The sequence below is a fragment of the Neovison vison genome, chromosome 14 (genome assembly GCF_020171115.1).
Source record: "Neovison vison isolate M4711 chromosome 14, ASM_NN_V1, whole genome shotgun sequence".
Classification (NCBI taxonomy): domain Eukaryota; kingdom Metazoa; phylum Chordata; class Mammalia; order Carnivora; family Mustelidae; genus Neogale; species Neogale vison.
In genome coordinates this window covers 7,657,038-7,680,378 of record NC_058104.1, presented here as the reverse complement: position 1 = coordinate 7,680,378, position 23,341 = coordinate 7,657,038, and the positions used below count along the sequence as shown (strand labels likewise).

Sequence of the window (23,341 nt, the reverse complement as noted above, 5' to 3'; positions counted from 1 at the left end):
GTTAAGCATTTGCCTTTGGTTCAGGTCAAGGTCATGATTTCTTGAGTCCTGGGATTGGCCCCTGCTCAGCGGGGAGTCTGCTTCTCCCTTTTCCACACTGTCTCCCCCCCCAACTCCCCCCTTTCTCTCTGTCTCAAATAAATACATTAAATATATATAAAAAAAACCCAAACCTGTGACTTGACAGGACAGTACAGGATAGGGGATGGCCAATGGAGGGAGACTTGAACTAGGCTGAGAGGCGCAGATCTGGATGATGAAAAGGAGGAAGAGGCGCTGGTAGAGGGGACCCCAGCAAAGGAGTTGGGGGGTGGGGTGGAAATGCATGAGCCAAGTGACCAGAGAGGAAGGGTTGGTGAGTGATAAGACCAGAAAGTGAGTGCGACAGGATTCTGGAAAATTCAAAATGCTAGCTGCTAGGAGTTTAAACTTTTTCTCCTTCTCTCTCTATTTTTGGGCGGAGCGGTGTGGGGCAGGGAGAAATTTATATTTCACTTTGGAAGTGGGATTAAGCTCTGAGGTTTACATGTAGGGCAGTTTACATAATGAAGAGTGTTCTATTCACTTATCCAACAAATAATTATTTCATGATTAAAATGAATTAGAGAAAAGAGATGCCAGAGCCTATTGTAATAATCCAGACACGAGACAAGAGTGGCCTGCAATTGAGCAGCGGGCTGGGACCGCGGAGAATGGATTTAAGATACTACAAAAGACGAATTGATACGACTTGTTGAGTAATTGAATGCGGGTTGGCAGGAGTGAGCAGCTCTGTGCTGTTGTTTGGTTTTCTGGTTGATGCGTTTTGTTTCTTGAGTTAAACGGTCAACTCTTTTGGGAGCAGACTCTACATCTTCTACTCCTTTTGTCGTAGGTGGCCATTATCTTTTTATTCCCGTTAAAGAATTTATGTAACACCTGTTATTCTCCACAGCGGGCGTGACATTTTAAACAGTGGCCTGTAACTCACTAACAAGGTAAAGCTAAGGCTGAAAGGTTTGTGTTATGAAAATCAGTCTCGCTTAGTCTTCACACTGCTGTTCTGTTTTCTATTTTAATTGGGATTAATGATCATACCATAAATTTTACCCTTTCAAGAGTACAATTCAGTGTTTTTAGGATGCTCATAGAGTTGAACCACCATCACCAGCTAATTTCAGGATAGTTTCATCACCCCCAAAGCAAACCCACCTATGTTGACAATCAGGCCCCATTTACTTTGCCCTCAGTCCCCAGAGCCACTAAACACTTATTTATCACAGTTTCTAAAGGCTGGAAAGTCCAAGATCAAAGTGTTGACAAGGCTTGGTGAGAACAGCTTCCTGGTTCATAGATGGCATCTTCCCACTATTTCCTCACGTGGCTAAAGGAGTATGGGATCTCTCTGGGATTCCCCCCACTCCTTTTTTTAAAGATTGTATTTGATTAAGAGAGTGAGTGGGAGGAGGACCAGACGGAGAGGGACCAGACGTGGGGCTTGATCCCACGATGCTGAGATCCTGACCTGAGCCGAAATCAGGAGTTGGCAAGTATGGAGCAGTAGGAACTTTCACTCATTGCTGGTGGGAGTGTAACATGGTACATCCACTTTGGAAGATCGTCTAGCAGTTTCTTCTAACACCAGACACTCTCACCATATGATCCAGTCATTCCGCTCCTTGCTGTTGAACCAAAGAGGTTGAGAACTTTCGTCCACACAAAAACTTGGCGCACATGTTTCTAGCAGCTCTGTTCCTAGTGGCTAAAACTTGGAAGCGACAGTGTTACATCCAGGCAATGGAATACTCTTCACTACTAAAAAGAAATGGGCTATGAAATCGTGAAAAGGTATGGAGGAACCGTATATGCTGGTTACTCCGTGAAAGAAGTCGATCTGAAAAAGCTGTATACCGTATGATCCCAACTATATGACAGTTCGAAAAAGACGAAATTGTGGGAAAAAAGATCCGTGGTGGCCAGGAGTTAGCAGGGAGGGAGAGATGAATAGGAAACACACAAGAATTTTAGGACAGTGGAACTATTCTGTACGCCATGACAATTTGACAAATGACATACATTTGTCAAAACCCACAGAGTGTACACTAAGAATGAACCCTGATGGAAAAATGGGGACTTTGGGTGACAGTGATATGTCAACATTGGTTCATCAGTTGAAACCAATACAGCAGTCTGGTGGGGGATGTGGATAGTGGGAGGAGTGTGTGTGTGTGTGTGTGTGGTGTGGGGCCAGGGAGGATATGGGAAATCTCTGTACTTTCCACTCAGTTTTGCTGTGAACCTAAAACTGCTTTAAAAATAAAGTCTCCTTCCAAAATACAATTCAAGGTAGTGTAGTTTTATGTGTCAAAGGCAGGAAGTACTTCAGAAGTTCAGAGAAAGGAAAAATCACTGTCAGTTTCAGGGAAAGGGATAGGTTTCAGGGAAAGGTAACAGGGATAAGGGATAATATTTCAGCTATAACCCAAGAATGAATAGAATTTCAGTCATCGGATAGTGGTTCAGTGTGTGTACCCTTGGGCAACTAGTCCCTCAGACCCTTCATTTCTTCAGAGGGTTTGTGGAAGGATTATAGGAGATAACACAGGTGAAGTGCTTGGGAGAGAGGTTAGCATAAAATAGGAAGTAGGATTCTTCAACAAGTACTGTATGTTTTACAAAATATTTTATTTATTTGACACAGAGAGAGAGAGAGAGAGAGAGAGAGAGAGAGAGAGAGAAAGCACAAACAGGGGGATCAGGACGGAGAGAAGCAGTTTCCCCGCTGAGCAGGGAACCTGACGCAGGACTTGATTCCAGGACTCTGGGATGGTGACCTGAACCAGAGGCAGGCGCTTAACCAGCTGAGCCTCCCAGGTGCCCCAGTGAGTACGGACTAAGCCCCATCTGTGTGTGAACTACAGTTGAGCCCACCTTCTGGCTCAAGAAACATTGGTTAGATATCATAGAGGACAGCATGTAGAATGAAGAAAGACCTACAGGTTAAAAAAAAAAAATTGCTATGTTGTCTAGAAGCAGTTAAATGAACCATAGTTGGGTGAGAAAGTTGGCAAAGAATATCAAGAGAAACTGTATTTTGTGTTTTGAACTCCAAAGAAAGCAATTTGTAGGCAGTAGAGACCCTTCAGGCATTACGAAAAAGGATTCTAATAATGCTTTAACAATAATTGGGTTTGAACTAACAGAGGAAGCAGGGATTTAATTGGGAGGCTATTCCAACAATTTTGAAATCACTAGAGCAGTTTAGGTGGTTTGCCTAATGGGCAAGTTACTTACTTGTCACTCTGAAATGTACCTGATCAACATTAGAAAAGCAAACAGCCGAAGTTTTCTTTCCCCCTTCCCCTAGTTTAAAATAATGGCAGTCTTGCCAAGCTTTGTTTGAGACCAATTTAATGTTTCCAGGCAAACCACCACTCTGTTAACAAATGTCTTTGACATTGGCCTGGGGATGTGAAATGTCTTTCCTTTTGATATAAATGGAAAAGTACAAGATGCTAGGAGTTTGTTCACCTACCTGATAGGGTTTGTTCCCTCTCTCTCTCTCTTTCTTTTTCATCTCTATTGAGATATAATTCACATACTATAAAGTTCACCTCTTTAAGTGTTCCATTCAATGGATTTTAGTACATTCACGGAGCTTTTGCAGGCGTCACAGCAGTCCATTGTAGAACATTCTCACCACCCCCAAAAGAAACCCTATTACCCCTTAGCTGTCATCCCCACCTTCCCTATGCAATCACTCATCTATGGGAAAAGAAATTTAAAAACCATTCCCTTTAAAGTAGCATAAAGAAATTAGCAAGAAATTCATCAGTAGAAGCGCAGGACTTGTATGCTGAAAACTACAAGACGTTGTCAGAAGGAATCGAAGAAGACCTAAGTAAACGGAAAGATGTCCTGTGTTTTTAAACCGGAAGACTTAGGGTGACAGTGCTCCTCAGATTCTTTGACAGATGCCGCACAGGACCTGTCTCGCCAAATCCCAAGAGGCTTTATTTGCAGAATGACAAGCTGATTATAAAATTCATATGGAAATCCAGGGGATCTAGGATAACCAAAACAGTCTTGAAAAACTAGGACAGAACTAGAAACACTTCCCAACTTCCAAACATTTTCTACTGAGCGAGGGTAATCAAGGTGGAATGTTACCCACGATAAGGACAGACAGACACACGTAGGTCAGTGGAACGGGACTGAGTCAGAAAATCCGTACATTTACAGTGGACTGATTCTTGACGGTGATGACAAGACCATTAGATGGAATGAAAGAAGGGTTTTCAGCAAACGGTGCTGGGATGCTGGGACAGATGATAAAGGCGGTAAGGAGGCAGAGAAGTTGGAACCTTTATGTGCAGCTGGCAGGCACGAAAAGTTGTGCGACCACTTTGGAAAACAATTTGGCTGTTCTGCAGAACGTTGAACATAGAGTTACTCTGTGACCCCACAGTGCTCCCCCTACATACTGACCCAAGAAAATCGAACATGTAGGTCTGCATAAAACCTTGTTAGACGAATGTGCCTTAGTTAGCAGCATCATTCACGGCAACCCAGACAACTCCTGAAATGTGGTAATAACTGAAATGTTCATTATCTGATGACCAGATAAGCAGAAGACGCTATGTCCGTATAGCTGAATATTATCTGATCCCCAGAATGAGTGAAGGCACTGATACGTGCTGCAGAGTGATGAAATGTTGAGCATTCTGCCGAGTGAAAGCAACCAGTCAGAAAACATCACATATGGGGCGCCTGGGGGACTCGGTCCGTGGAGCTTGCCGCTCTTGATTTCAGGGTTGTAAGTTCAAGCCCCATGTTGGGTGTGGAGCCTATGTAAAAAAATAAAATGTTACATATGGTTGATTCCATTTATACAACATGTCTGGCATAGGCAGATCCAAAGAGACAGCAGATCGGTGGTTGCTGGGGGCTGGGAAAAGGGGGGATCAGGAGTGGCTATCACAGGTACAGGGCTTCTTTGGCGGATGATTAAAATGCGGTGAAGTTAAATGGTTGTGGTTGTACAACTGAGTATACTAAAACCCAATGAATTGTATTCACACTCTACCAGTTTCATGGTTTGCGAATTCTCTCTTAACCGGGTGGTGTATTTTAAAATGAGTGCTCACTGAGATAGGACTACTTTGCAATTTTTTCTTTTTCCATTTTCTAGTTAGAAGCAAGAGTTCCCTTTTTATTTTGTTTGCCTTTTTTTTTTTTTTTTTTAAATACAGGTTTCTCTAGAGTGTTCTGGCTTCCGTGTGTTGTATGTCAACTTGTCACCATAATTATACCTTTTTAGAACACGCTGCATCAGCCTAGTGCCGTGTAGAGCCGGGCCTTCAGGGTCAGACAGACTCCAGATTTTCCTCCTACAGGCTCTGTGGTCTTGGGCAAATAACTGAAGCTTGCCTAACCTTGGCTTCCTTATCTGCTGTGAATACTAGGTAGAGAATAATCTGTAATGCGCTACTAATAATGTTTGGCACAGAGTAAGCTCACTAAATATCAGAAATTGTTGTTGTTAGTTTTATAGTTAATAATTATTAAATCTACCCCTAGATGTGTGTCCACACCAGGGAAATTGCTTATACAAAACCAAACCTAGAAACTTTTTAATTTTTTTTAAACCTGGAAACTTCTTTAAAAAATTAATGTCATCCTATTTATTTCCCCTCTGTTTTAAAAAGATAAATGGATAGAAAACCACCAATAATAGTGTTGATGGTCCCCTGTCTGTTAAAAGGGTAGTCTCAAAAGATCTTTTAATCCAATATTCTCCATATACTATGAAATTATTCTCCAGATTTTTAAAAAAGATTTTATTTATTTGACAGAGAGAGATCCCAAGTAGGCAGAGAGGCAGGCAGAGGGGGGTGGGGGTGGGAAGCAGGCTCCCTGCTGAGCAGAGAGACGGATGCAGAGCTCGATCCAGGACCCTGGGGTTATGACCTGAGCCGAAGGCAGAGGCTTTAACCTGCTGAGCCATCCAGGCGCCCCTATTCTCCAGATGTTAAATGAATTACTGGTTTCTTTCACATTTTCCTTCTTCCCTCTCCTGTGTCTATTGTCTTTTCCCTTTTCTCTTTTTTTTCTGGGACCTATGAGATTTATTTTTTTTTAAAGCAATCATTAAATGAATACATCCCTCTTCTGGAAGAACGCACATGTCAGGCTGAGGCCCCCTGGTCTGCCCATTCCCAGCCTGGGGGTCTCCCCGTACTATGCTCAGGTTACCATGATTTACTTTTTGTTCACGTTCATTGTGAGTTGGTGGGGGCTGTTGTCCACACGGTCAGTCGGCGATCCGCGCGACGGGTTCTGCTGGCCACCGTCTCACAGAGGCATGGAGATCTCTTAGCAGCTCTCTGTACTTGGGCTCCGAAGTGACACACACCACAGTCACATGGTCCCGGCCGACTCCAGAGAGCCGAGAAGTGTGGCCTTCCCTCTATCATGAGGGAGAGGAGGACTGGATTGGAGAGGTTAGGGATGTCTACCACAGTCTGTCATTTTCTTTGCTTATGATTTATGGTTTCAATGCAGTTGTAGGGAATTATAAGGTGGACATTATCTGTACCTTGAAATCTTGATAGAATCCTCCCGTAAAACCATCTGGGCTTGATGCCTTGTTTTTGTGGGTAGATTTTCAATGACCGTTTCAACTAACTATGGTTAATGGTCAGGGTTTTACTGCTTTGGGGCCCAGTTTGGGCAACTTCCATGTTCCTACAAAAGTTTTCATTTTAGCCATTGGTTTGAAGTCACTCCTGTGGTGGGTGTACTGTTGTGATTTGTTACATTTATTCTGCTAGTTTTATCTCCTCCTTTTGTCTTTGCCGGCGTTATGTATGCTTTCTTTTCTGTTAAGCTTGCTTTAAAAAGATTTGTTCATTTTATTTTTATTTTATTTATTTATTTTTTTAAAGATTTGTTCATCAAAAACTAATGATTTAGAAGAACTGGCTTCTGTTTTTTTGGCAAATCTCCTGTTTTTGATTTTTGTTTTTTTTTAATTAATGTGTGCTGTTACCTTTATTAATCCTTCTTTTTGCTTCCTTTGGATTATTTACCTTTTTTGACTTGGAAACTTAGTTCATACATTTTCTGTCTTCCTGGGTTTTTAATGAATGAAGTTAAGCCTATGTGTTTTAATATATAGTACTTTTTGTTTTCCTTTGATTGTAAATAGGTTCTCATTTCCATTTTGACCGCAGTGACTATTTAAACACAGGTTTTAAGTTTTCCAGATGTGCAGGGGCATCTGGGTAGCTCGGTCAGTTAAGCAACTGACTGTGGCTCAGGTCATGATCCTGGAGTCCCAGGCTTGAGTCCCGCATCAGGCTCCCTGCTCAGTGGGGAGTCTGCTTCTCCCTCTGAACCTTCCCCCTGCCATGCCCTCTCTCTCTCAAATAAATAAATAAAATCTTTGAAAGAATTTTCCCCCAGGTGTACAGATTTGTTTAGGCTGTGTATTTGGTATGGATGTTTTATTACATTTAAGTGAATGAATGTGGACTGTTTATCAACTTGGGAAATTTCAGTTTCCTTTGTAACTTAGAAGACAGTCTGCTTTTTCTGAATTCCATGCGTGTTTGAAAAGAACGTGTGTTCTCTGTTTTAGGAGGAAAACAATTTTATCAAGCTTATTTTCTCTTTCTTGATGTGACTTTCTGCAAACATTTAGTGATTCTTAGTATCTTTGCAGCTGGGGTTTCCTGCTTCTCGGTCAAGGCACAAGAGGGATGGAGGGTTGAGGGAGCGGTGTGCTGCTCCTCTGTGTACTGGCTGAGCTCTGAACCTGAGTCCCTGTTCCCTGCCGGCACCCTGTCCTGTGTCCCAGAGTCACATGTTGCACTCCTGTAGCTGGAGGCGGAGCCCGGCTGTGGGCCGCTGGCTCCCACCGGACGGTGTGTGCCCCCATCCCCCCATGGCTCCTCCTACACCAGCTCCCACCCTCGTGGCCTCGCCTGAGATGCTATGGTGTTGGGGCCACCTTCTGTGGTCACAGCTGCCCACATGTGGCTGCATCCTCTGTTTACAGTTCAGGGTTCCCTCCTTTTCTTGTTTGTTCTCCATCTCCTAGAGTTTCCTTTAATTCGTGAGCAGAGCTATGTGTCTGTGTGTCTGAACTATTCTATTTCATCTTTCCTGTTGGTTTTGGAGGAAGGGGCAGACAGCGTGTCTTCTGTCTTGTCAGTCTGGAAACCTAATAACACGTCAGTTATATTCAAGTTGGAAGTGTGGTGGTGGGATTCTTTCACTTTCCTTTTTTTTTTTTTTTGAGCATTTTCTTACATCTGTCACTACAAGGTACTCACCTTGTATATTATGTATCCTAGTTCTAGAAGCATACATTTCTCCATGGAGCAGTTTATTCTTTTAATAGATGATATCATAAATGTGACTTTTTTCCAATTAAATATACTGATTATCTTCTCATGTCATTGTGTATTCTCGTATGGCATTCTGACTTTTTTCTTTTAAAATAGGCTTTATTTAATATATTTATTTAATAAATATATAAATATATAAATAAATATAATGGTATCAATATAAGAAAACATGCTCTCTAATTTTAAGTGTATAGTTCACTTAGTTGTATGGCACTCACATAACCACCATGCAAGTGAAGATCTATAAACTTTCCATCGTTCCAGAAAGTTCCTGATGACCCTTTGTAGCTAGTTTCCCTACCTAGCTCCTGGGCCCACTCACCCAGTGATGGCTTTTTATATTGATTAATTTTGCCTATTCTAAAGTTTCACGTACATGCAGTCATATAGTATTTACTCTTAAGTTTGTTGTTGTTGTTTTAAGATTTTATTTATTTATTTGAGAGGGAGCACGAACAGGGGCAGAGGGAGAGGGATTCAAGTGGGGCTCGATCCCAGGACATGACCTGAGCCAAAAGCAGATGCATAACGGACTGAGCCAGGCAGTTACTCTTAGGTAATTTTTTTTTAAGGTTTTATTTATTTATTTGACAGATCACAAGTAGCCAGAGAGGCAGGCAGAGAGAGAGAGGGAAGCAGGCTCCCTGCTAAGCAGGGAGCCCGATGTGGGACTCAATCCCAGGATGCTGGGGTCATGACCTGAGCCAATGGCAGAGGCTTTAACCCACTGAACCACCCAGGCACCCCCTCTTAGGTTATTTCTTAATGCTTCTAAAATTTATCCATATTTTGTTTGTATCAGTAATTCATGCTTTTTTATGGCTGTACCACCATTTGTCTATTCACTTGTTGATGGATATTGGATCATCATTTTTAGCTATTAGGAATAAAGCTGTTGTCAGCTTTCATGCACACATATTTTCGTGGCTATTGTGTTTTAATCTGGATAAGAATCTAGGAGTGGGGGCGCCGGGGTGGCTCAGCAGGTTAAAGCCTCTGCCTTTGGCTCAGGTCATGATCTCAGGGTCCTGGGATCGAGCCCTGCATCGGGCTCTCTGCTCGGGCGTGGAGCCTGCTTCTTCCTCTCTCTCTCTGCCTGCCTCTGCCTACTTGTGATCTCTGTCAAATAAATAAATAAAATCTTAAAAAAAATCTAGGAGTGGAGTTGCTAAGTCATGGGATACGTGTCTACTAAACAGTTCTCCAAAGTGGCTGTCCTGATTTTTGTTTCCACCAGTGACATGTGAGATTTGTCCCTCCATGTCCTCGTCAGCACGTAGTCTTGTCTGTCGCTTTAGTTTTAGCTGTTCTAGTGGGTGTGTAGTGACACCTGACTGTAGTTTCCCTGTGCGTGTCACTGATCATTAGTGATGCTGACCGTGTTTCACGTGTTTACCGTTTGATGTCTTCTTCAGGGCAGTGTCCCAGTTTTCTTTGTCCGGTTTTAAGTTGGGGTGTTTTTCTATTAATGCGTTGTAAGAGTTCTTTATATACATTCTGCATACAAATCTTTTTGTCAGATATATATATATATATATATATATTGAAGATTTTTCCCTGACTGGGGGAAAGTGCCTTTTATTTCCTTAGTGGTACCTAATGTTTAAGTCTGTGTTCCATTTCAAGTGAGTTTTTGTGTATGATGTGAGACAAGAGTTAAAGCTAGTTTATTTTTACCCTATGGATATCCCATTTATTCCAACTAGATATCCCATTTTCTAAATGGGAAAAGACTATTCTTCCCCCTCCCCCATTGAATTATCTTGGCACTTTTGATGCAGATCAATTGATCTCAGACCTATGGGTCTATATTTGGATTTTCTATTCTGTTCCATTGATTTTTATGATTGATTTATAAATATTTAAGTGTATGGCTCACTGAATTCTCACAAACCAAACACAGGTGTCGTCAGCACCCACATCAGGAGATAGTCTGGCCAGTTCCCTGGATGCCTTCCTCGTGATCCCGTCCAGTCCCTACCTTGTCCCCTGTTAAAGGTTAATCACACTTCAGCAGTCTATATCAGTTCTGTCTGGTTTTGTGCTTTGTATAAATGGCGTCGTATAACGTAGATTGTATCTTTCATTCCATATCATCTCAATTTATGAGAATCCTTCCTAATTTTGTGTGTAGTTGTAGGTTGGTTCACTCACTGCTAATATTCCGTTTTGTGAATATTGCAACTTCTTTATTCACTGTACTGTTGATAGGTGTCTCATTGGTTCTCGGCCTTTGACTTTCGCCAACTGCTGTTATAACCATTCCGTGTGGCGAACATATGTATATGTGTGCATTTCTGTTGATTATGTGCCTAAGGATGGACTTGCTGGGCCATTATTATTATTATTATTATTTTGAGAGAGAAAGAAAGAGTAGGGTGGAGACAAGGACAGAGGGAGAGAGAGAAAATCATAAGCAGATTCCGCACTCAGTGTGGAGCCCGATGTGGGGCTCAATCTCACGACCCTAAGATCACGACCCGAGTGAGCCAAAAACAAGAGTCAGACTCTTAACCGACTGAGCTTCCCAGCTGCCCCTGATTTTTTTTTTTTTAATTTAAATGATCTTTTGAATCCAGTGTTGGCCACATTGATTTGAAATTTTTAATGTAGTAACAGATTGTTTTCTTCTTCACACTCAGTTGTCTTAACGAAGGAGCATAATTCAGTGAACTCAGTGGTTTTCATTCATGACTGGTTTAAGTTCTTGTCTCCATCACTGACTTCGCTGGGTCACTTAGAGCAAGTTGCTCAATCTCCTGAGCGTCAATTTTTCTCAACTAAATTGAGCATAATGATTTTGCCCTGACTGACACTGTGATGCAAGTAATGATGAGCTAAGTAATTATAAAAGATTTTATGATAAAATCATGCAAAAGATACCCTTAAATACTTCAGAGCTTTAGAACTTGGTGCTATAAAATGATAAATAGAAAAGAAATGGTAAGGGGCTTTGTTCTAGAAGATTATGGTTTTTATTTTATAACCTTGCATGGGGATACTGGCAATGTGTTCCCCTGCTTACTTTTTGGTTTTCTGTTGACCTTTCTATGCATCCAATTAATAAAGCCTCATTTGTCAGCTTAGTAACTGAAGGAGAGAAAATGCTCAAAGAAATTTCTCCTGCTATTATTTGTTAATTATTATTTTTTTCCTCCTTGCCTGTTTGTTTTATGTCTGTTTCAATGACCAGGTTATAGACTAATTTGCTTACTTCTAGCTGTCTTTCCTCTAAATCCCTCAATTTCTCTCACTCTCAGTGGCTATCACCTTGTTTAAAATGACTTCATCAGAAGGACCCAGCCCAGGTAGGTGAGGATGTTTGGAAGCCTGCAGGTTTCTCCTCCAGTTAGCCCTGGATTATCGCCTATTAACAGAGTTCATTCCTGTCCTTCTAGGGTGACAATCAGATATCATTTACTCAATGACAAGCTTTTTGGGGTTATAATTCATTTCCTTCCTGACAAAGTTGAGTTTTATTTTATATTGTACAACCTTAGGAAGAATGCTTGAGAAGTTAGTTTTAAGCAATTGCTATTAAACCAAAAAAAGGTCTTAATTTACTTTTCTTTAATGCCAAACCCCGAGGAAACAAACTGACAGCGAACCCCAGATTTTTAAATTTTGTTTTGTGCTTCATGGAACCTTCAACGTTAGTACAGGACTCCACCTGGCATGGGGTGATCACCAAATATCTGTTAAGAGGTTAAAAGGATTCACCTCTCAGAAGTAGCAGCTTTTATGTACTAGCCTGACTCGGGGTGGGGGTGGTGGTGAAGTCATATGATCTTTTAAAGCTTGAGCTTTCTCATCAGGAAAATGAATATAATGAAAATAACTACTCCATGAAATTGTGGTGTTGAGTAAACGCAGTCGTGCATGTCAGATACTTAATATACTGCACATTACCCGGTGAGCATTCAGTAAATTTCAGCTGCCGTCTTTACACTAAAGGGACTTCGATTGTATTTTTTAAAGTTTAGCAAAGCAGCGACAAAGTTTCCACATCTCCCAAACTATCCCCCTGGATTCCATGGATAAGTTTCATCGGATGTTTTTGGTCAGACGGTTACCCGGGATATAGAGTCCGCTTGCCAGCGTGGTTTGGGAAGCTCACGTTGCATGGCGCTCCTTGATTGCCAGTAATTAAGTCACCACGAGCTTTGCAGGGGCTGAGACGGTAGACGCAGGGGCTCAGGTGTTGGAGTTCATCAGTGTCACTGTGTGTGGTGTTTGACATGAGGACATTTGAAAGGAAAAACAAACTTGTGTAGAGAGACATCATTGGTAATTCCCTGAGCTGATTACTTTTGGAGTAGAACCTTAACTATTGAGATAAAACGGTCTCTAAAAACAACCGGGGTTTTCCTGTATTCTAAGACACCTGTGTAGTCCCCTGACCGTAGATGCCTTGGGTCCACTCTCCTGGCTGAAAGATGTACCGTTTGGCTGATTTAAGATAGAAACATGGTCTGGAGGTAGAAAAGGCTTTAGAGGAGATCAGTTGTGTAGCCTGTGATGCTTGGGAAGAACTCAAACAGAAGCGAGCAGTGGCTTTGGAAATTGCTGCCCGTGAGGCTGGCTTGGGTCATTCTTCCCACAGGAAGGAGTCTTCGTCCAGTCCATCCCGCAGGGGCAAATCGAGGGTGTCATAAAAAGCAACACTTTACAATTAAAATTTAAAAATCAAATATGTCATGTATCTTCTTGGAATGCAGTGACCTAACCAGTCCCTGAAGACCATCCCTTGAGATGTAAAAATGACTTTGTTCGTTAATGAGGGCTTTTGGTCAAATGAAAATTTCCAACCGCCCTCTCAGTTTTTATTACTGGTTTTTTGACATATACTTAATTTCTCCCTTGTTGAAATATTACATCTGGCTTGAAATTTCAGGGGAATATGTTTTCCCTTAGTGTCAGCCAGATGTCCCTAATGATATCTCAAGAAATAGCGTGAACCTGTTCCCAAGAGCCCCAGGGCGAGGGACCCCCTACCCCGGGCGGGTGGCGCTGGCCAAGGGGTCTCCTTCATTTAGCCGTTCCTTCAAGCATTTCCAACATTTCCTGAGAATTTCACTTATCCAGGCCCTGTGCTGCACGGCAGGGATGTCATGATTCAGGAAGATCGTCTCTGCCTTCTTGGTGTTCATGTTCTAGTGATGAGTTCAGGGGAAAATAAAAAGGTTATTACAAGGGGCGCCTTGGTGGTGCAGTCGGTTAAGTGTCTGACTCTTGATTTTGGCTCGGGTCGTGACCTCAGGCGGGTGAGATCGAGTTCCACGTTGGGCTCTGTGTGGAGCCCGGTCAAGATTTTCTATGTCCCTCCCCGCTTACATTCTCTCTCTCTCCAAAAAAAGAAGAAGAAGAAGAAAAGGTTATTACCCAATTCATTTATTCAGCAAGCATTTTAAAAGTAACCTCTGTGTGCCAGGCGCCACACCAAGTTCCCAAGACAGTGGTGAATATAAAAGACACAGTTCCTTATTCCAGCCGACCCTCTTATAAGGCAGGAACAGAGTCGAAGCAGCGGACAAGGAGAGGATTTTATTTTATTTTTTTAAAAGATTTTATTTATTTATTTGACAGAGATCACAAGTAGGCAGAGAGGCAGGCGGAGAGAGGAAGGGAAGCAGGCCCCCTGCTGAGCAGAGAGCCCGATGCGGGGCTCGATCCCAGGACCCTGAGATCATGACCTGAGCTGAAGGCAGAGGCTTTAACCACTGAGCCACCCAGGCGCCCCGTGGGAGAGGATTTAATCTTAAAGTGGTAGCGGCCTGCGGTTGCTGTAATAGCGTCACGTGGGATGGGCTGGAAGGGGGAGGGGTGGCTGCTGCATCTTTCTGAATCTTCATAATTTCACCGAGAAGGGGTGGGGGGATGACACCTGCCTCGTCTGTCCGCTTGCCAAATGCTGTGAGGAAGAGGTAGAAAATACCGTACATAAAAGGGCTTCGGAGCCTCTAAAGTCACAAGAGTGCTGTTGCTGTTGGTGGGGACCCAGGGGCAGGCAGAGGAGCAGGCCAGCCCCCTCGGTAGTTCGCTGTCACTTATCCCCAACAGAGGAGATTCTGGCATGTGATTAGGAAATCATGGGATGTAAGAGACATGATGTGTCCGAAGTAGAGGGGGACCCGAGAGTTGGAGTCAAAGCAGCCAGGCAGTGGTCTACGCGGAGAGAAATAGACTTCGTTTTCTGTTCATTGTGCCCTCAGAAGCTCATTCAGAACTGGCGTCTCTCGACGGAGTGGGATTTTAGGCTGCGCTAAATTACGGTTTATCATTTTACCTCCTAGAGTGTACAAGATCACACTGATATTCTAGTGGGAAAAATCATAATTCCTTTAACCGAACCAGAGTCCGTATGGCCCTAAATGGTTTTAACACAAAAGGGAGGCAAGGTTGTCTTTGCTGATGCTGTGGAGACTTTCTCCACTTCATGAGGTAATCACATTCCACCGGAATGAGCCTTTAATGAAAACATCGCTAGTTTTGTAAATATGAACAAAGATCTGTCTTTTTGAGATGTGAGCAGAATTCTTCTAGTCAAAAGCCGCCCGGCACCAGCACCTTAGAAAAACGAGGGCCGGGAGCTGGTGGATAATGTTTGAGGCCGAAGAGGTGAGGTAGATTGTTGGGGTTAGAGCATGACAGGACTGGAGTTTTGCAATGGGAAGCCAGTGTGGAAGGAGGCAGGAGATTTCAATTTTGAGAAGGTTACTAGGTGATGGCTGATGCTGGGGACCTGAACAAGGGTGGAGATGGTGAGAAGCCAAGACACTCGAGAGAGATGGAGAAGCCAAAGCTGACACATAGATTTCTGGCTTGTGCAACTGATGGGTGTAGCTGCTGATGTCTGAAGTAATGGATCCTGCCTCTCTGCCTGCTTGTGGTCTCCATCTGTCAAATAAATAAATTTTAAAAAAAATTTTTAAAAATAAAATCTCTTAAGAATTTATCTCTGAATGCAGGGTTGGTTTACCACCTGAGAATCAATGTACTGTATCATACCAATGGATACAAGACAAACACCAAGTGACCATCTTAGTGATGCAGAAAAAGTATTTGACAAAAGCTAGTGGCACTTCATGATAAAAACACTCAACGAACTAGGAACAGAAGGAAACTTCCCAAGCCAAATATAGGGCATCTACGAAAACCCCCAGCTAACATCATACTCAGTGGTTGAAAGTCGGAATGCTTTCCCCCTAAGGTCAGGACCAAGATGAGCGCCCACCCCTGCTATTCAGTCTTGTATTGGAGGTAGTGGGCAGTTAGGCAGGAGGAATTTTTAAAAAGCATCCAGGTTGGAAAGGAAGAAGTAAAACTATATCTGCAGATGGTATGATCTTTATACAGAAAATTCAAAATAATCAAGTATTAGAGCTAATAAATGAGTTCAGCAAAGTTATAAGATACATGTTGAATGTACAAAAACCAGTTGTATTTCTATACACTAGAATCATCTGAAAATGTAATTAAGGAAACAATTCCATTTGCAATAGTACCCAAAAGATTAAAATACTTAGGGAGGGTGCCTGGGTGGCTCAGTTGGTTAAGCCTCTGCCTTCGGCTCAGGTCTGATCCCAGGGTCCTGGGGTCGAGTCCCGCATTAGGCTCTTTGCTCAGCAGGAAGCCTGCTTCTCCCTCTGTCTCTCTCTACCTGCCTCTCTGCCTACTTGTGATCTCTGTTTGTCAAATAAATAAATAAAATCTTTAAAAATAAATAAATAAAAAACACCATCAAGAAGATGAAAACCCCCAGAATAGGAGAATATTTGCAAATCCTATATCTGATAAGGTTAGCTTCCCTATAGAAATCTATATATTTAGAATAAAGAATTCTGACAGAAAAAGGCAAATCACCCAATTGAAAAATGGGCAAAGAAGTTTAAATAGAAATTTCTCCAAAGAACATTTACCAATAGCTAATAAGCACAAGAAATGTCATGAGTCATCAAGAGAAGTGCAAATTAAAACCACAGAGATGAAGAACCACAGAGACAGACAATAACAAGTATTAGGGTGTGGAGAAATCGGAGCCGTCAGATGTTGCTGGTGGGACCATGAAATAGTGCCAATGCCATGGGGAACAGCCGGGCACTTGCTCAAAAGGTTAGACGTAATGCCTCAGAGATTCCCAGCAAGAAAATTAAAATCTAGTTCTGCATCCCAGCTTGTAGGGGATCACTTCCAATAGCCAGAAATTGGAAACAACCCAGATGTCTCTGAGCTGATGAATGGATAAAGAAAATGCAGTCTGTCCGTACAATAGGGTATCCCTTAGTTACGGAGGGGAACGAAGTACTGATTCACGCTACCACGTGGGTGAACTTTAAAAACACGCGCAGTGGAAGAAGCCGGTCACAAAATGCCACATACGGTGTGATTGCTTCTGTGAACTGTCCAGAAGGCAACTCCACGGAAACATACAGTAGATAAGAGGTCGGCTAGGAGGAGGGTGAGGAGTCATAGCTAATGGGTATGGAATCTCTTCCGGGGGATGAGGAAAATGTTCTAAAATCGATTGTGGGGCTTTTGCAACCTGTGAATATACAAAGACCCACTGAATTTTATGCTTTAGATGAATTGTATAGTATATGAATTATCTCTCATAAAGCTGTGACGTAGAAGTATGCCAAGTGAAAAGTTGACGGAACAATGCATATGAATATACATAAAAATGATATGTTCATAGCAAAGCACTGTATTCTTAAAAACTGGCAAAATTTGTGGAGCATTGGTGTGTTTTCCCTTGCGGTGGTAGCTTTAATCATGGAACAGCTGGCAACAAAATTTTTTCACAGTAACTGATGCCGCCTTGTCGTTTAAAATAATGATAACAGCATCTATTGTATTCTCTCTATGTGCCAACATTGTGCTAGATTTTTTTTTAGGATTTATTTATTTATTTGAGAGAGAGAGAGAGAAGGAGGGGCAGAGGGAGAAGGGAGAGTGAATCTCTACCCTTAGCCTGGAGCCCCGCGCCAGGCTCGATCTCACGACCCTGAGATGATGACTTGAGCTGAAACCAAGAGTCGGACGCTTAACTGACTGAGCCACCCATGCGTCCCTGTGCTAAATTTTTTTTTTTTTTTTAAGATTTTATTTATTTATTTGACAGACAGAGGGTCACAAATAGGCAGAGAGGCAGGCAGAGAGAGAGGAAGGGAAACAGGCTCTCCGCTGAGCAGAGAGCCCAATTCGGGGCTCGATCCCAGGACCCTAAGATCATGACCTGAGCCGAAGGTAGAGGCTTTTTTAACCCACGGAGCCACCCAGGCACCCCATTGTGCTAAATTCTTAATACGCATTTTTTTCATTTATGTTTCACAACACGTGATGGTGGTCTCATATTTTCCATCAGTCTCCCTTGCTTTCTATCATCTAGCATTTGCAAAATTGTGTTATTTCTCTGGATGTCCAAAATGCAGTTCCTTTTGTTGCTCTCAGCAGGAGCTATAAAGTAAATATTGTAGGTCTTTTTTTTTTTTTAATATTGTAGGTCTTAATTTGAATTGGCGTTCATGTGATTCTGTGTGGTTCTAAGAGCATATTGATAAATTTATCTCTGTATGTTTAACATTTAAAGTTTAAATGAAAACATATTTGTTACAGTTGATTTTCAATTGGAGGAGAAAATATTTTCTAGTTACTTGTCAGGTTTTTTGTTTAGCATAGTACTAAACTTGAAAGATACTGACTGGCAAAGAAAAGTTCTAGATTTTTTTTTTTTTAAAGGTTTTATTTATTTATTTGACAGACAGAGATCACAAGCAGGCAGAGAGGCAGGCAGAGAGAGGGGAGGAAGCAGGCTCCCCGCTGAGCAGAGAGCCTGATGCAGGGCTCGATCCCAGGACTCTGAGATCATGATCTGAGCCGAAGGCAGTGGCTTAACCCACTGAGCCACCCAGGTGCCCCAAGTTCTAGATTTTTTTTTTCCCCCATTGCAAATGTAGACTTAGGTCTCAGTCATTTGTGCTTCCCTAACAAAATACCATAGACGACATGGCTTAAATGACATGTATTTCTGGTTCTAGAGGATGGAAAAGCCTAAAATCAAGGCGCTGGTGGATGTGGGTCTTGGTGAGGACCCTCTTGTGGCATTGAGACAGCCACCATCTTGCTGTGAGATCTCTTGCTCTGGGGTCTCTTCTTGTTGGGGCACTAATCCCACCATGAGGGCCCCACCCTGATGAGCTCATCTAAACCTGAGCACCTCCTAAAGGTCCCACTTCCAAACGCCGTCACATTGGGCTTAGGGCTTTGACGTGAATTGGGGGCCATTGCGGGGTTGGGGCAACACAACCCAGTCCTGGTGGGTGTGATGCTGGTGAACATCTTTTCCATGAATGCTAACCCTAGATTTCTGTTTGTTTTCAGTATTATGTGCCAAGAACCTTGCAAAGAAAGACTTCTTCAGTAAGTACACACCTGCTTTTGCTCTCTTAACCATATTAATATTCCTCACACGTTTTTGCAATGTCAACGTTTAAAAAACTCCTGGGTTTATTCCCCGGAAGAGTTCTGCCCTTTGCTGAATAGATCTATCATTTGACCAACTTCATTTCCAAGTTGACTACAATGCAGAGGCTCCTTAGCTGCGAGGCATGGAGTTAATAACTCCTACCAGAAAAACGGTCTCTCTCATTCCCTCTTCCGGCTGCACCCTGTTTTCTGTCTTTCCACCCATCAGTACGTTGCTTTCTGCTGGATGAAGTATTCTAGCTCAAAACACACACGAGACCTTTGTTCTATAAAATAGCTGGGTTTGAGTCAAATTGTTAGTCAAATTTTAGAAATTAAATCACATCTTGAAAGCCTCATGATGAAAGGAAGTATTTAAAAAAAAAGTAAAAATGCAAAAAATAGAATGCTGATCCTTTTCTGCAGGAAGAAATTAACCCTTAACTTAAAAAAATTCAATAGAGCAGGTGCCTGCAGCATGAAATTTTTCACTCTTTCTGATTCTCACAAGAGTGCTGGTCAACTTTTAAGTGGTATTATTCACACTTTAAACTTGGGCTTACGGGCTTTATTTCAGTAGCTGGGAAGCCCGGGAGCAGTGGCCCCCATCAGGGTGTATCTTTAAAGCCCTGTGCCACCTCTCGGATGGTGTAAATCCATGTGATTCCCACGCCAGCCTTTAGGAACCTTCCTGATTAAGACTTGGTGAACACTTGTGTCCATAGATAAACTAGACAAAGATCAATAAACAAGATTCTAGGCTATTTTTTAGAGAGTTTAAATACAATTAATTACAGACCCCTTTTCTTCCAGCTAATTAGCCCGCTTCGTGATCATCGGAAATGAAATTTTGAATTTAAACCTTTTTTTTTTTTTTAAATCATTTTCTAGCCTCTAAAAATCTGCGAGTGCCATCCTACTGAGTACTGAGTTGCCTTTCTTAGGAAGCTAACTAGCAAGCACTTACTTTGCTCATCAAATTGACCCTAAATTAGAGAGTAAAATGCAGCAGGGTAATCTTGACCAAATTAGATGATCCTGAAGCTCTCTGTAGCCTGTAAGGCCGTGTTCTGTGTCCCGTGGATGGCTCTGTAGTCTCATCTGGGTGCGGCTGTCCCCTCTCCTCTAGGACTCCCCGACCCCTTTGCAAAGATTGTGGTGGACGGATCTGGGCAGTGCCACTCAACGGACACTGTGAAAAACACGTTGGACCCCAAGTGGAACCAGCACTATGATCTGTGAGTCAAATATTGTATAAGCCGTTTGGGGAGCCCCAGGAAAGTAGGTATCTAGCTTTTAAGAGAAGCATTTAATAATAAAGATAAAAATGATTTACTAATTTCTTACTGGATGGCCAAATGGATACATCCTGCCTAATTTTAGAGTCCACATACCTGGAAGTTCTTGTGTTTGACATTTTCATGGATTTTTATGGTTTGCTTCTGTAACTGTGGTTTTCTTTTTTTTTTTTTTAATATTTTATTTATTTATTTGACAGACAGAGATCATAGATAGGCAGAGAGGCAGGCAGAGAGAGGGGGAAGTGGGCTCCCTGCTGAGCAGAGAGCCTGACGTGGGGCTTGATCCCGGGACCCTGAGATCATGACCTGAGTGAAGGCAGAGGCTTAACCCACTGAGCCACCCAGGGACCCCTGTAACTGTGGTTTTCAAACTTTTCTATCTCCTGGCCATGTTAACAGGAAAAATAGGGGCCATAGTTCAGGTCCTCTGTATACTGTTTTGTTTTTGTTTTTGTTTTTTATCTTTTCCAGTGAAAGTCTAAACTTGGTTGTAGAGCTTTATTTATTTTTTAAAAAGATTTTATTTATTTATTTATTTATTTGAAAGAGAACGAGAGAGATCATGAGCAGGGGAGAAGGGTAGAGGTAGAAGCAGGCTCTCTCCGAGCAGGGAGCCCAATGCAAGCCTCGATCCCTGGACTCTGGGATCAGGACCTGAGCCAAAGGCAGACATTATTAATTAATTAATGTATTATTTTCGGCACATCTGACTGGCTGAGTCTGTGGAGCATGGAACTCGGGATTGTGAGTTCAAGCCCCACGCTGGGTGTAGAGATTATTTACAAATAAAATCTTTTAAAAAATGCGTTATTTATTATGCAAATGTGTTATGTATACTTCCATCTTTTAAAATCCCACCTCTGGGTGCCTGGGTGGCTCAGTCGGTTAAGCCTCTGCCTTCAGCTCAGGTCATGATCTCAGGGTCCTGGGATCGAGGCCCGCATCGGGCTCTCTGCTCAGCGGGGAGCGTGCTTCCCCCTCCCCCTCTGTCTCCCTCTCTGCCTACTTGTGATCTCTCTCTGTGTGTCAAATAAATAAATAAAATATTAAATAAATAAAATAAAATCCCACTTCTTAGTACAAGTAGATTTTCTACAAGAGAAAATATCGCTTGGTACGGTTGAATGTCTGTCAGCTATGCAACCATCAGAGAATTTCTTACCTTCGTTCCTAAGATAGATTGCAGTTTGAAAACCACTGTTTTATATCCACCTCCATTTTCGTGTCCCTGTTGAGAAAATTTCATTGAAGGAATGTGGAGTAATTCTTGGTTTCGTAGGATACGGATTGCACTGAGTTTGGGTGGGGTGTTTAGGAACTGGATTCCAGGACTCACTGCAGTTACACTCAAGAATCCCAAGTGGCTTGGAGAGAGGCGGTCACTCCTTGTCCCGAAAGCTGCCCTCTGTGGTTGACTTGCACGGGCAGCAGCTGGGTGTAATGTCTGCGTTAGGGCTTTGTCGTGTGCCTCGGGTGGATCTTTGGGTTTTTAAGGCCCCTTGGTGCAAACTGGTATTCTGCAGTGAAGCCTAATTGGTGGGAATTTATGAATCTTGCGGTTGTCCTTTGGAACTGTGCAGATACAGCGAGTCTCTGTCCTCACATTATTGTTACGATGTAGCTATGTCCATTTGCTTCTTCTATAACTGGCTGGAGGCCTCTTCCCAGACCATCGATGTGAGTCAATAGGTATTTATTGAGTGCCCGTTAGATGTGGACCAGAGGGCCCCCATCGTGTTCAAGGGGCTCTTTGTACCAACGGGTCAATCAGATGAGCTCTCAGTGGGCTATCCTAACTCAGAAAGACAATTAAACCGGAGTTTGCACGTTTTCAGGTATGTCGGCAAAACGGATTCCATAACCATCAGCGTGTGGAACCACAAGAAAATCCACAAGAAGCAGGGGGCTGGCTTTCTGGGCTGCGTGCGGCTGCTCTCCAATGCCATCAGCCGATTAAAAGATACCGGATGTAAGAACCAAATGCTTTTCTGCCTCTCCATCCAACCGAAGAAGGCTTATGAGGCATCTTTTTTTTTTTAATTTTTTCCTTTTGAATACTGAAATACACAATTCCTGCCTTCCTCCCTAGTTAACATTTCCCTGGGTTAAGTTTTGAATTGTTTGTTTGCAGACCAGCGTTTGGATCTATGCAAACTAAACCCCTCAGATACTGATGCAGTTCGTGGCCAAATAGTGGGTAAGAACTTTCTCATCTGTATAAAGAGATGCTTTTACAGACTTTCACATTCGGCGCTTCCTCACCGAGAAAGCACACGCAGGCACTGACAGTGGTGACTGATGTCAAAGGACAGGCCACATCCGGGGCCATCTTTTCAGCACTGAAAACGTTCATCTTGTGTGGTTTTCTTATTTTATCTAATTCCCTTCATCCCGTCATCCCAAGTTGAGGACCATGACTAGGCTCTCAAAAGATTTCAGGTTAGAATTTCAAATATCATTTGAAGCACCCCATTCACGGACGATTAATTTGTCAATGTCTCTTCCAAGGGCACATGATAAGAAAAGGGGCCACACAGGCGAGGGCCGAGAACTGGTTTCTTCAGGAAGACCTACTGTGTGTGTGTGTGTATGTGTACAAAGCAAGGATGACTTCGGAAGACATCCACGTAATAGGGATTTTATAGAGTTAGGACTGAACTGTGGAGGAGGGAGAAAAACGAGATATGCTCAAGTTACAAGTGTTGACGAGAGGCATCCCGTTGGAAGCGCTTTCCCTGTCAGGTGGCTTGTTCCGTTATCCACCTCATTTTATTAGTGTTTTAGGATAATTCCCACGTGGACTCCTTGCATTGCAAGGAGGTGGAGAAAACCCAGCAGTTCAGCAGCATACCCGAGTGAGTTAGGACCCCAAATCTTTCGGGCACTGTCTTTGAAGAGACTTGACTCAAAATAAATGAACAGGTGGTTACGCATCCTGAAAACTGTCATAATGAGAAAGTTCTCACTTAATGCTTTTCCGTTTGTGATTTCTTTTTCTCCGTGGAGTGGTGTGCCAGGGGGAAAAACGAGTACCTAGAAGCAACGTTATACGTGTGTTTGTTGTTCACAGTAGGGATAGAGGTTAAATATTTAAATTCATCTAGACTTCGCAGATACTGGAAGCGCTCTCTGTGTCATTAAAGATCTTCCTTAAAAATGAGGTAACTTAGAGGAAGCGACTAT

At 42.6% G+C, this 23,341-nt stretch overlaps 1 protein-coding gene across 3 annotated transcripts in view; it reads left to right on the top strand.

The window, feature by feature from the left end:
- Positions 1 to 23,341, top strand: part of SMURF1 (SMAD specific E3 ubiquitin protein ligase 1) — a 106,502-nt gene that overhangs the window by 57,647 nt on the left and 25,514 nt on the right. For all 3 annotated transcript variants that reach the window (XM_044233602.1, XM_044233601.1, XM_044233603.1), the window contains exons 2-5: positions 18,774 to 18,812; positions 19,987 to 20,095; positions 21,994 to 22,127; positions 22,290 to 22,355. In XM_044233602.1, the coding sequence (XP_044089537.1) occupies positions 18,774 to 18,812; positions 19,987 to 20,095; positions 21,994 to 22,127; positions 22,290 to 22,355 (348 nt within the window). The remainder of the gene's footprint in view (positions 1 to 18,773; positions 18,813 to 19,986; positions 20,096 to 21,993; positions 22,128 to 22,289; positions 22,356 to 23,341) is intronic.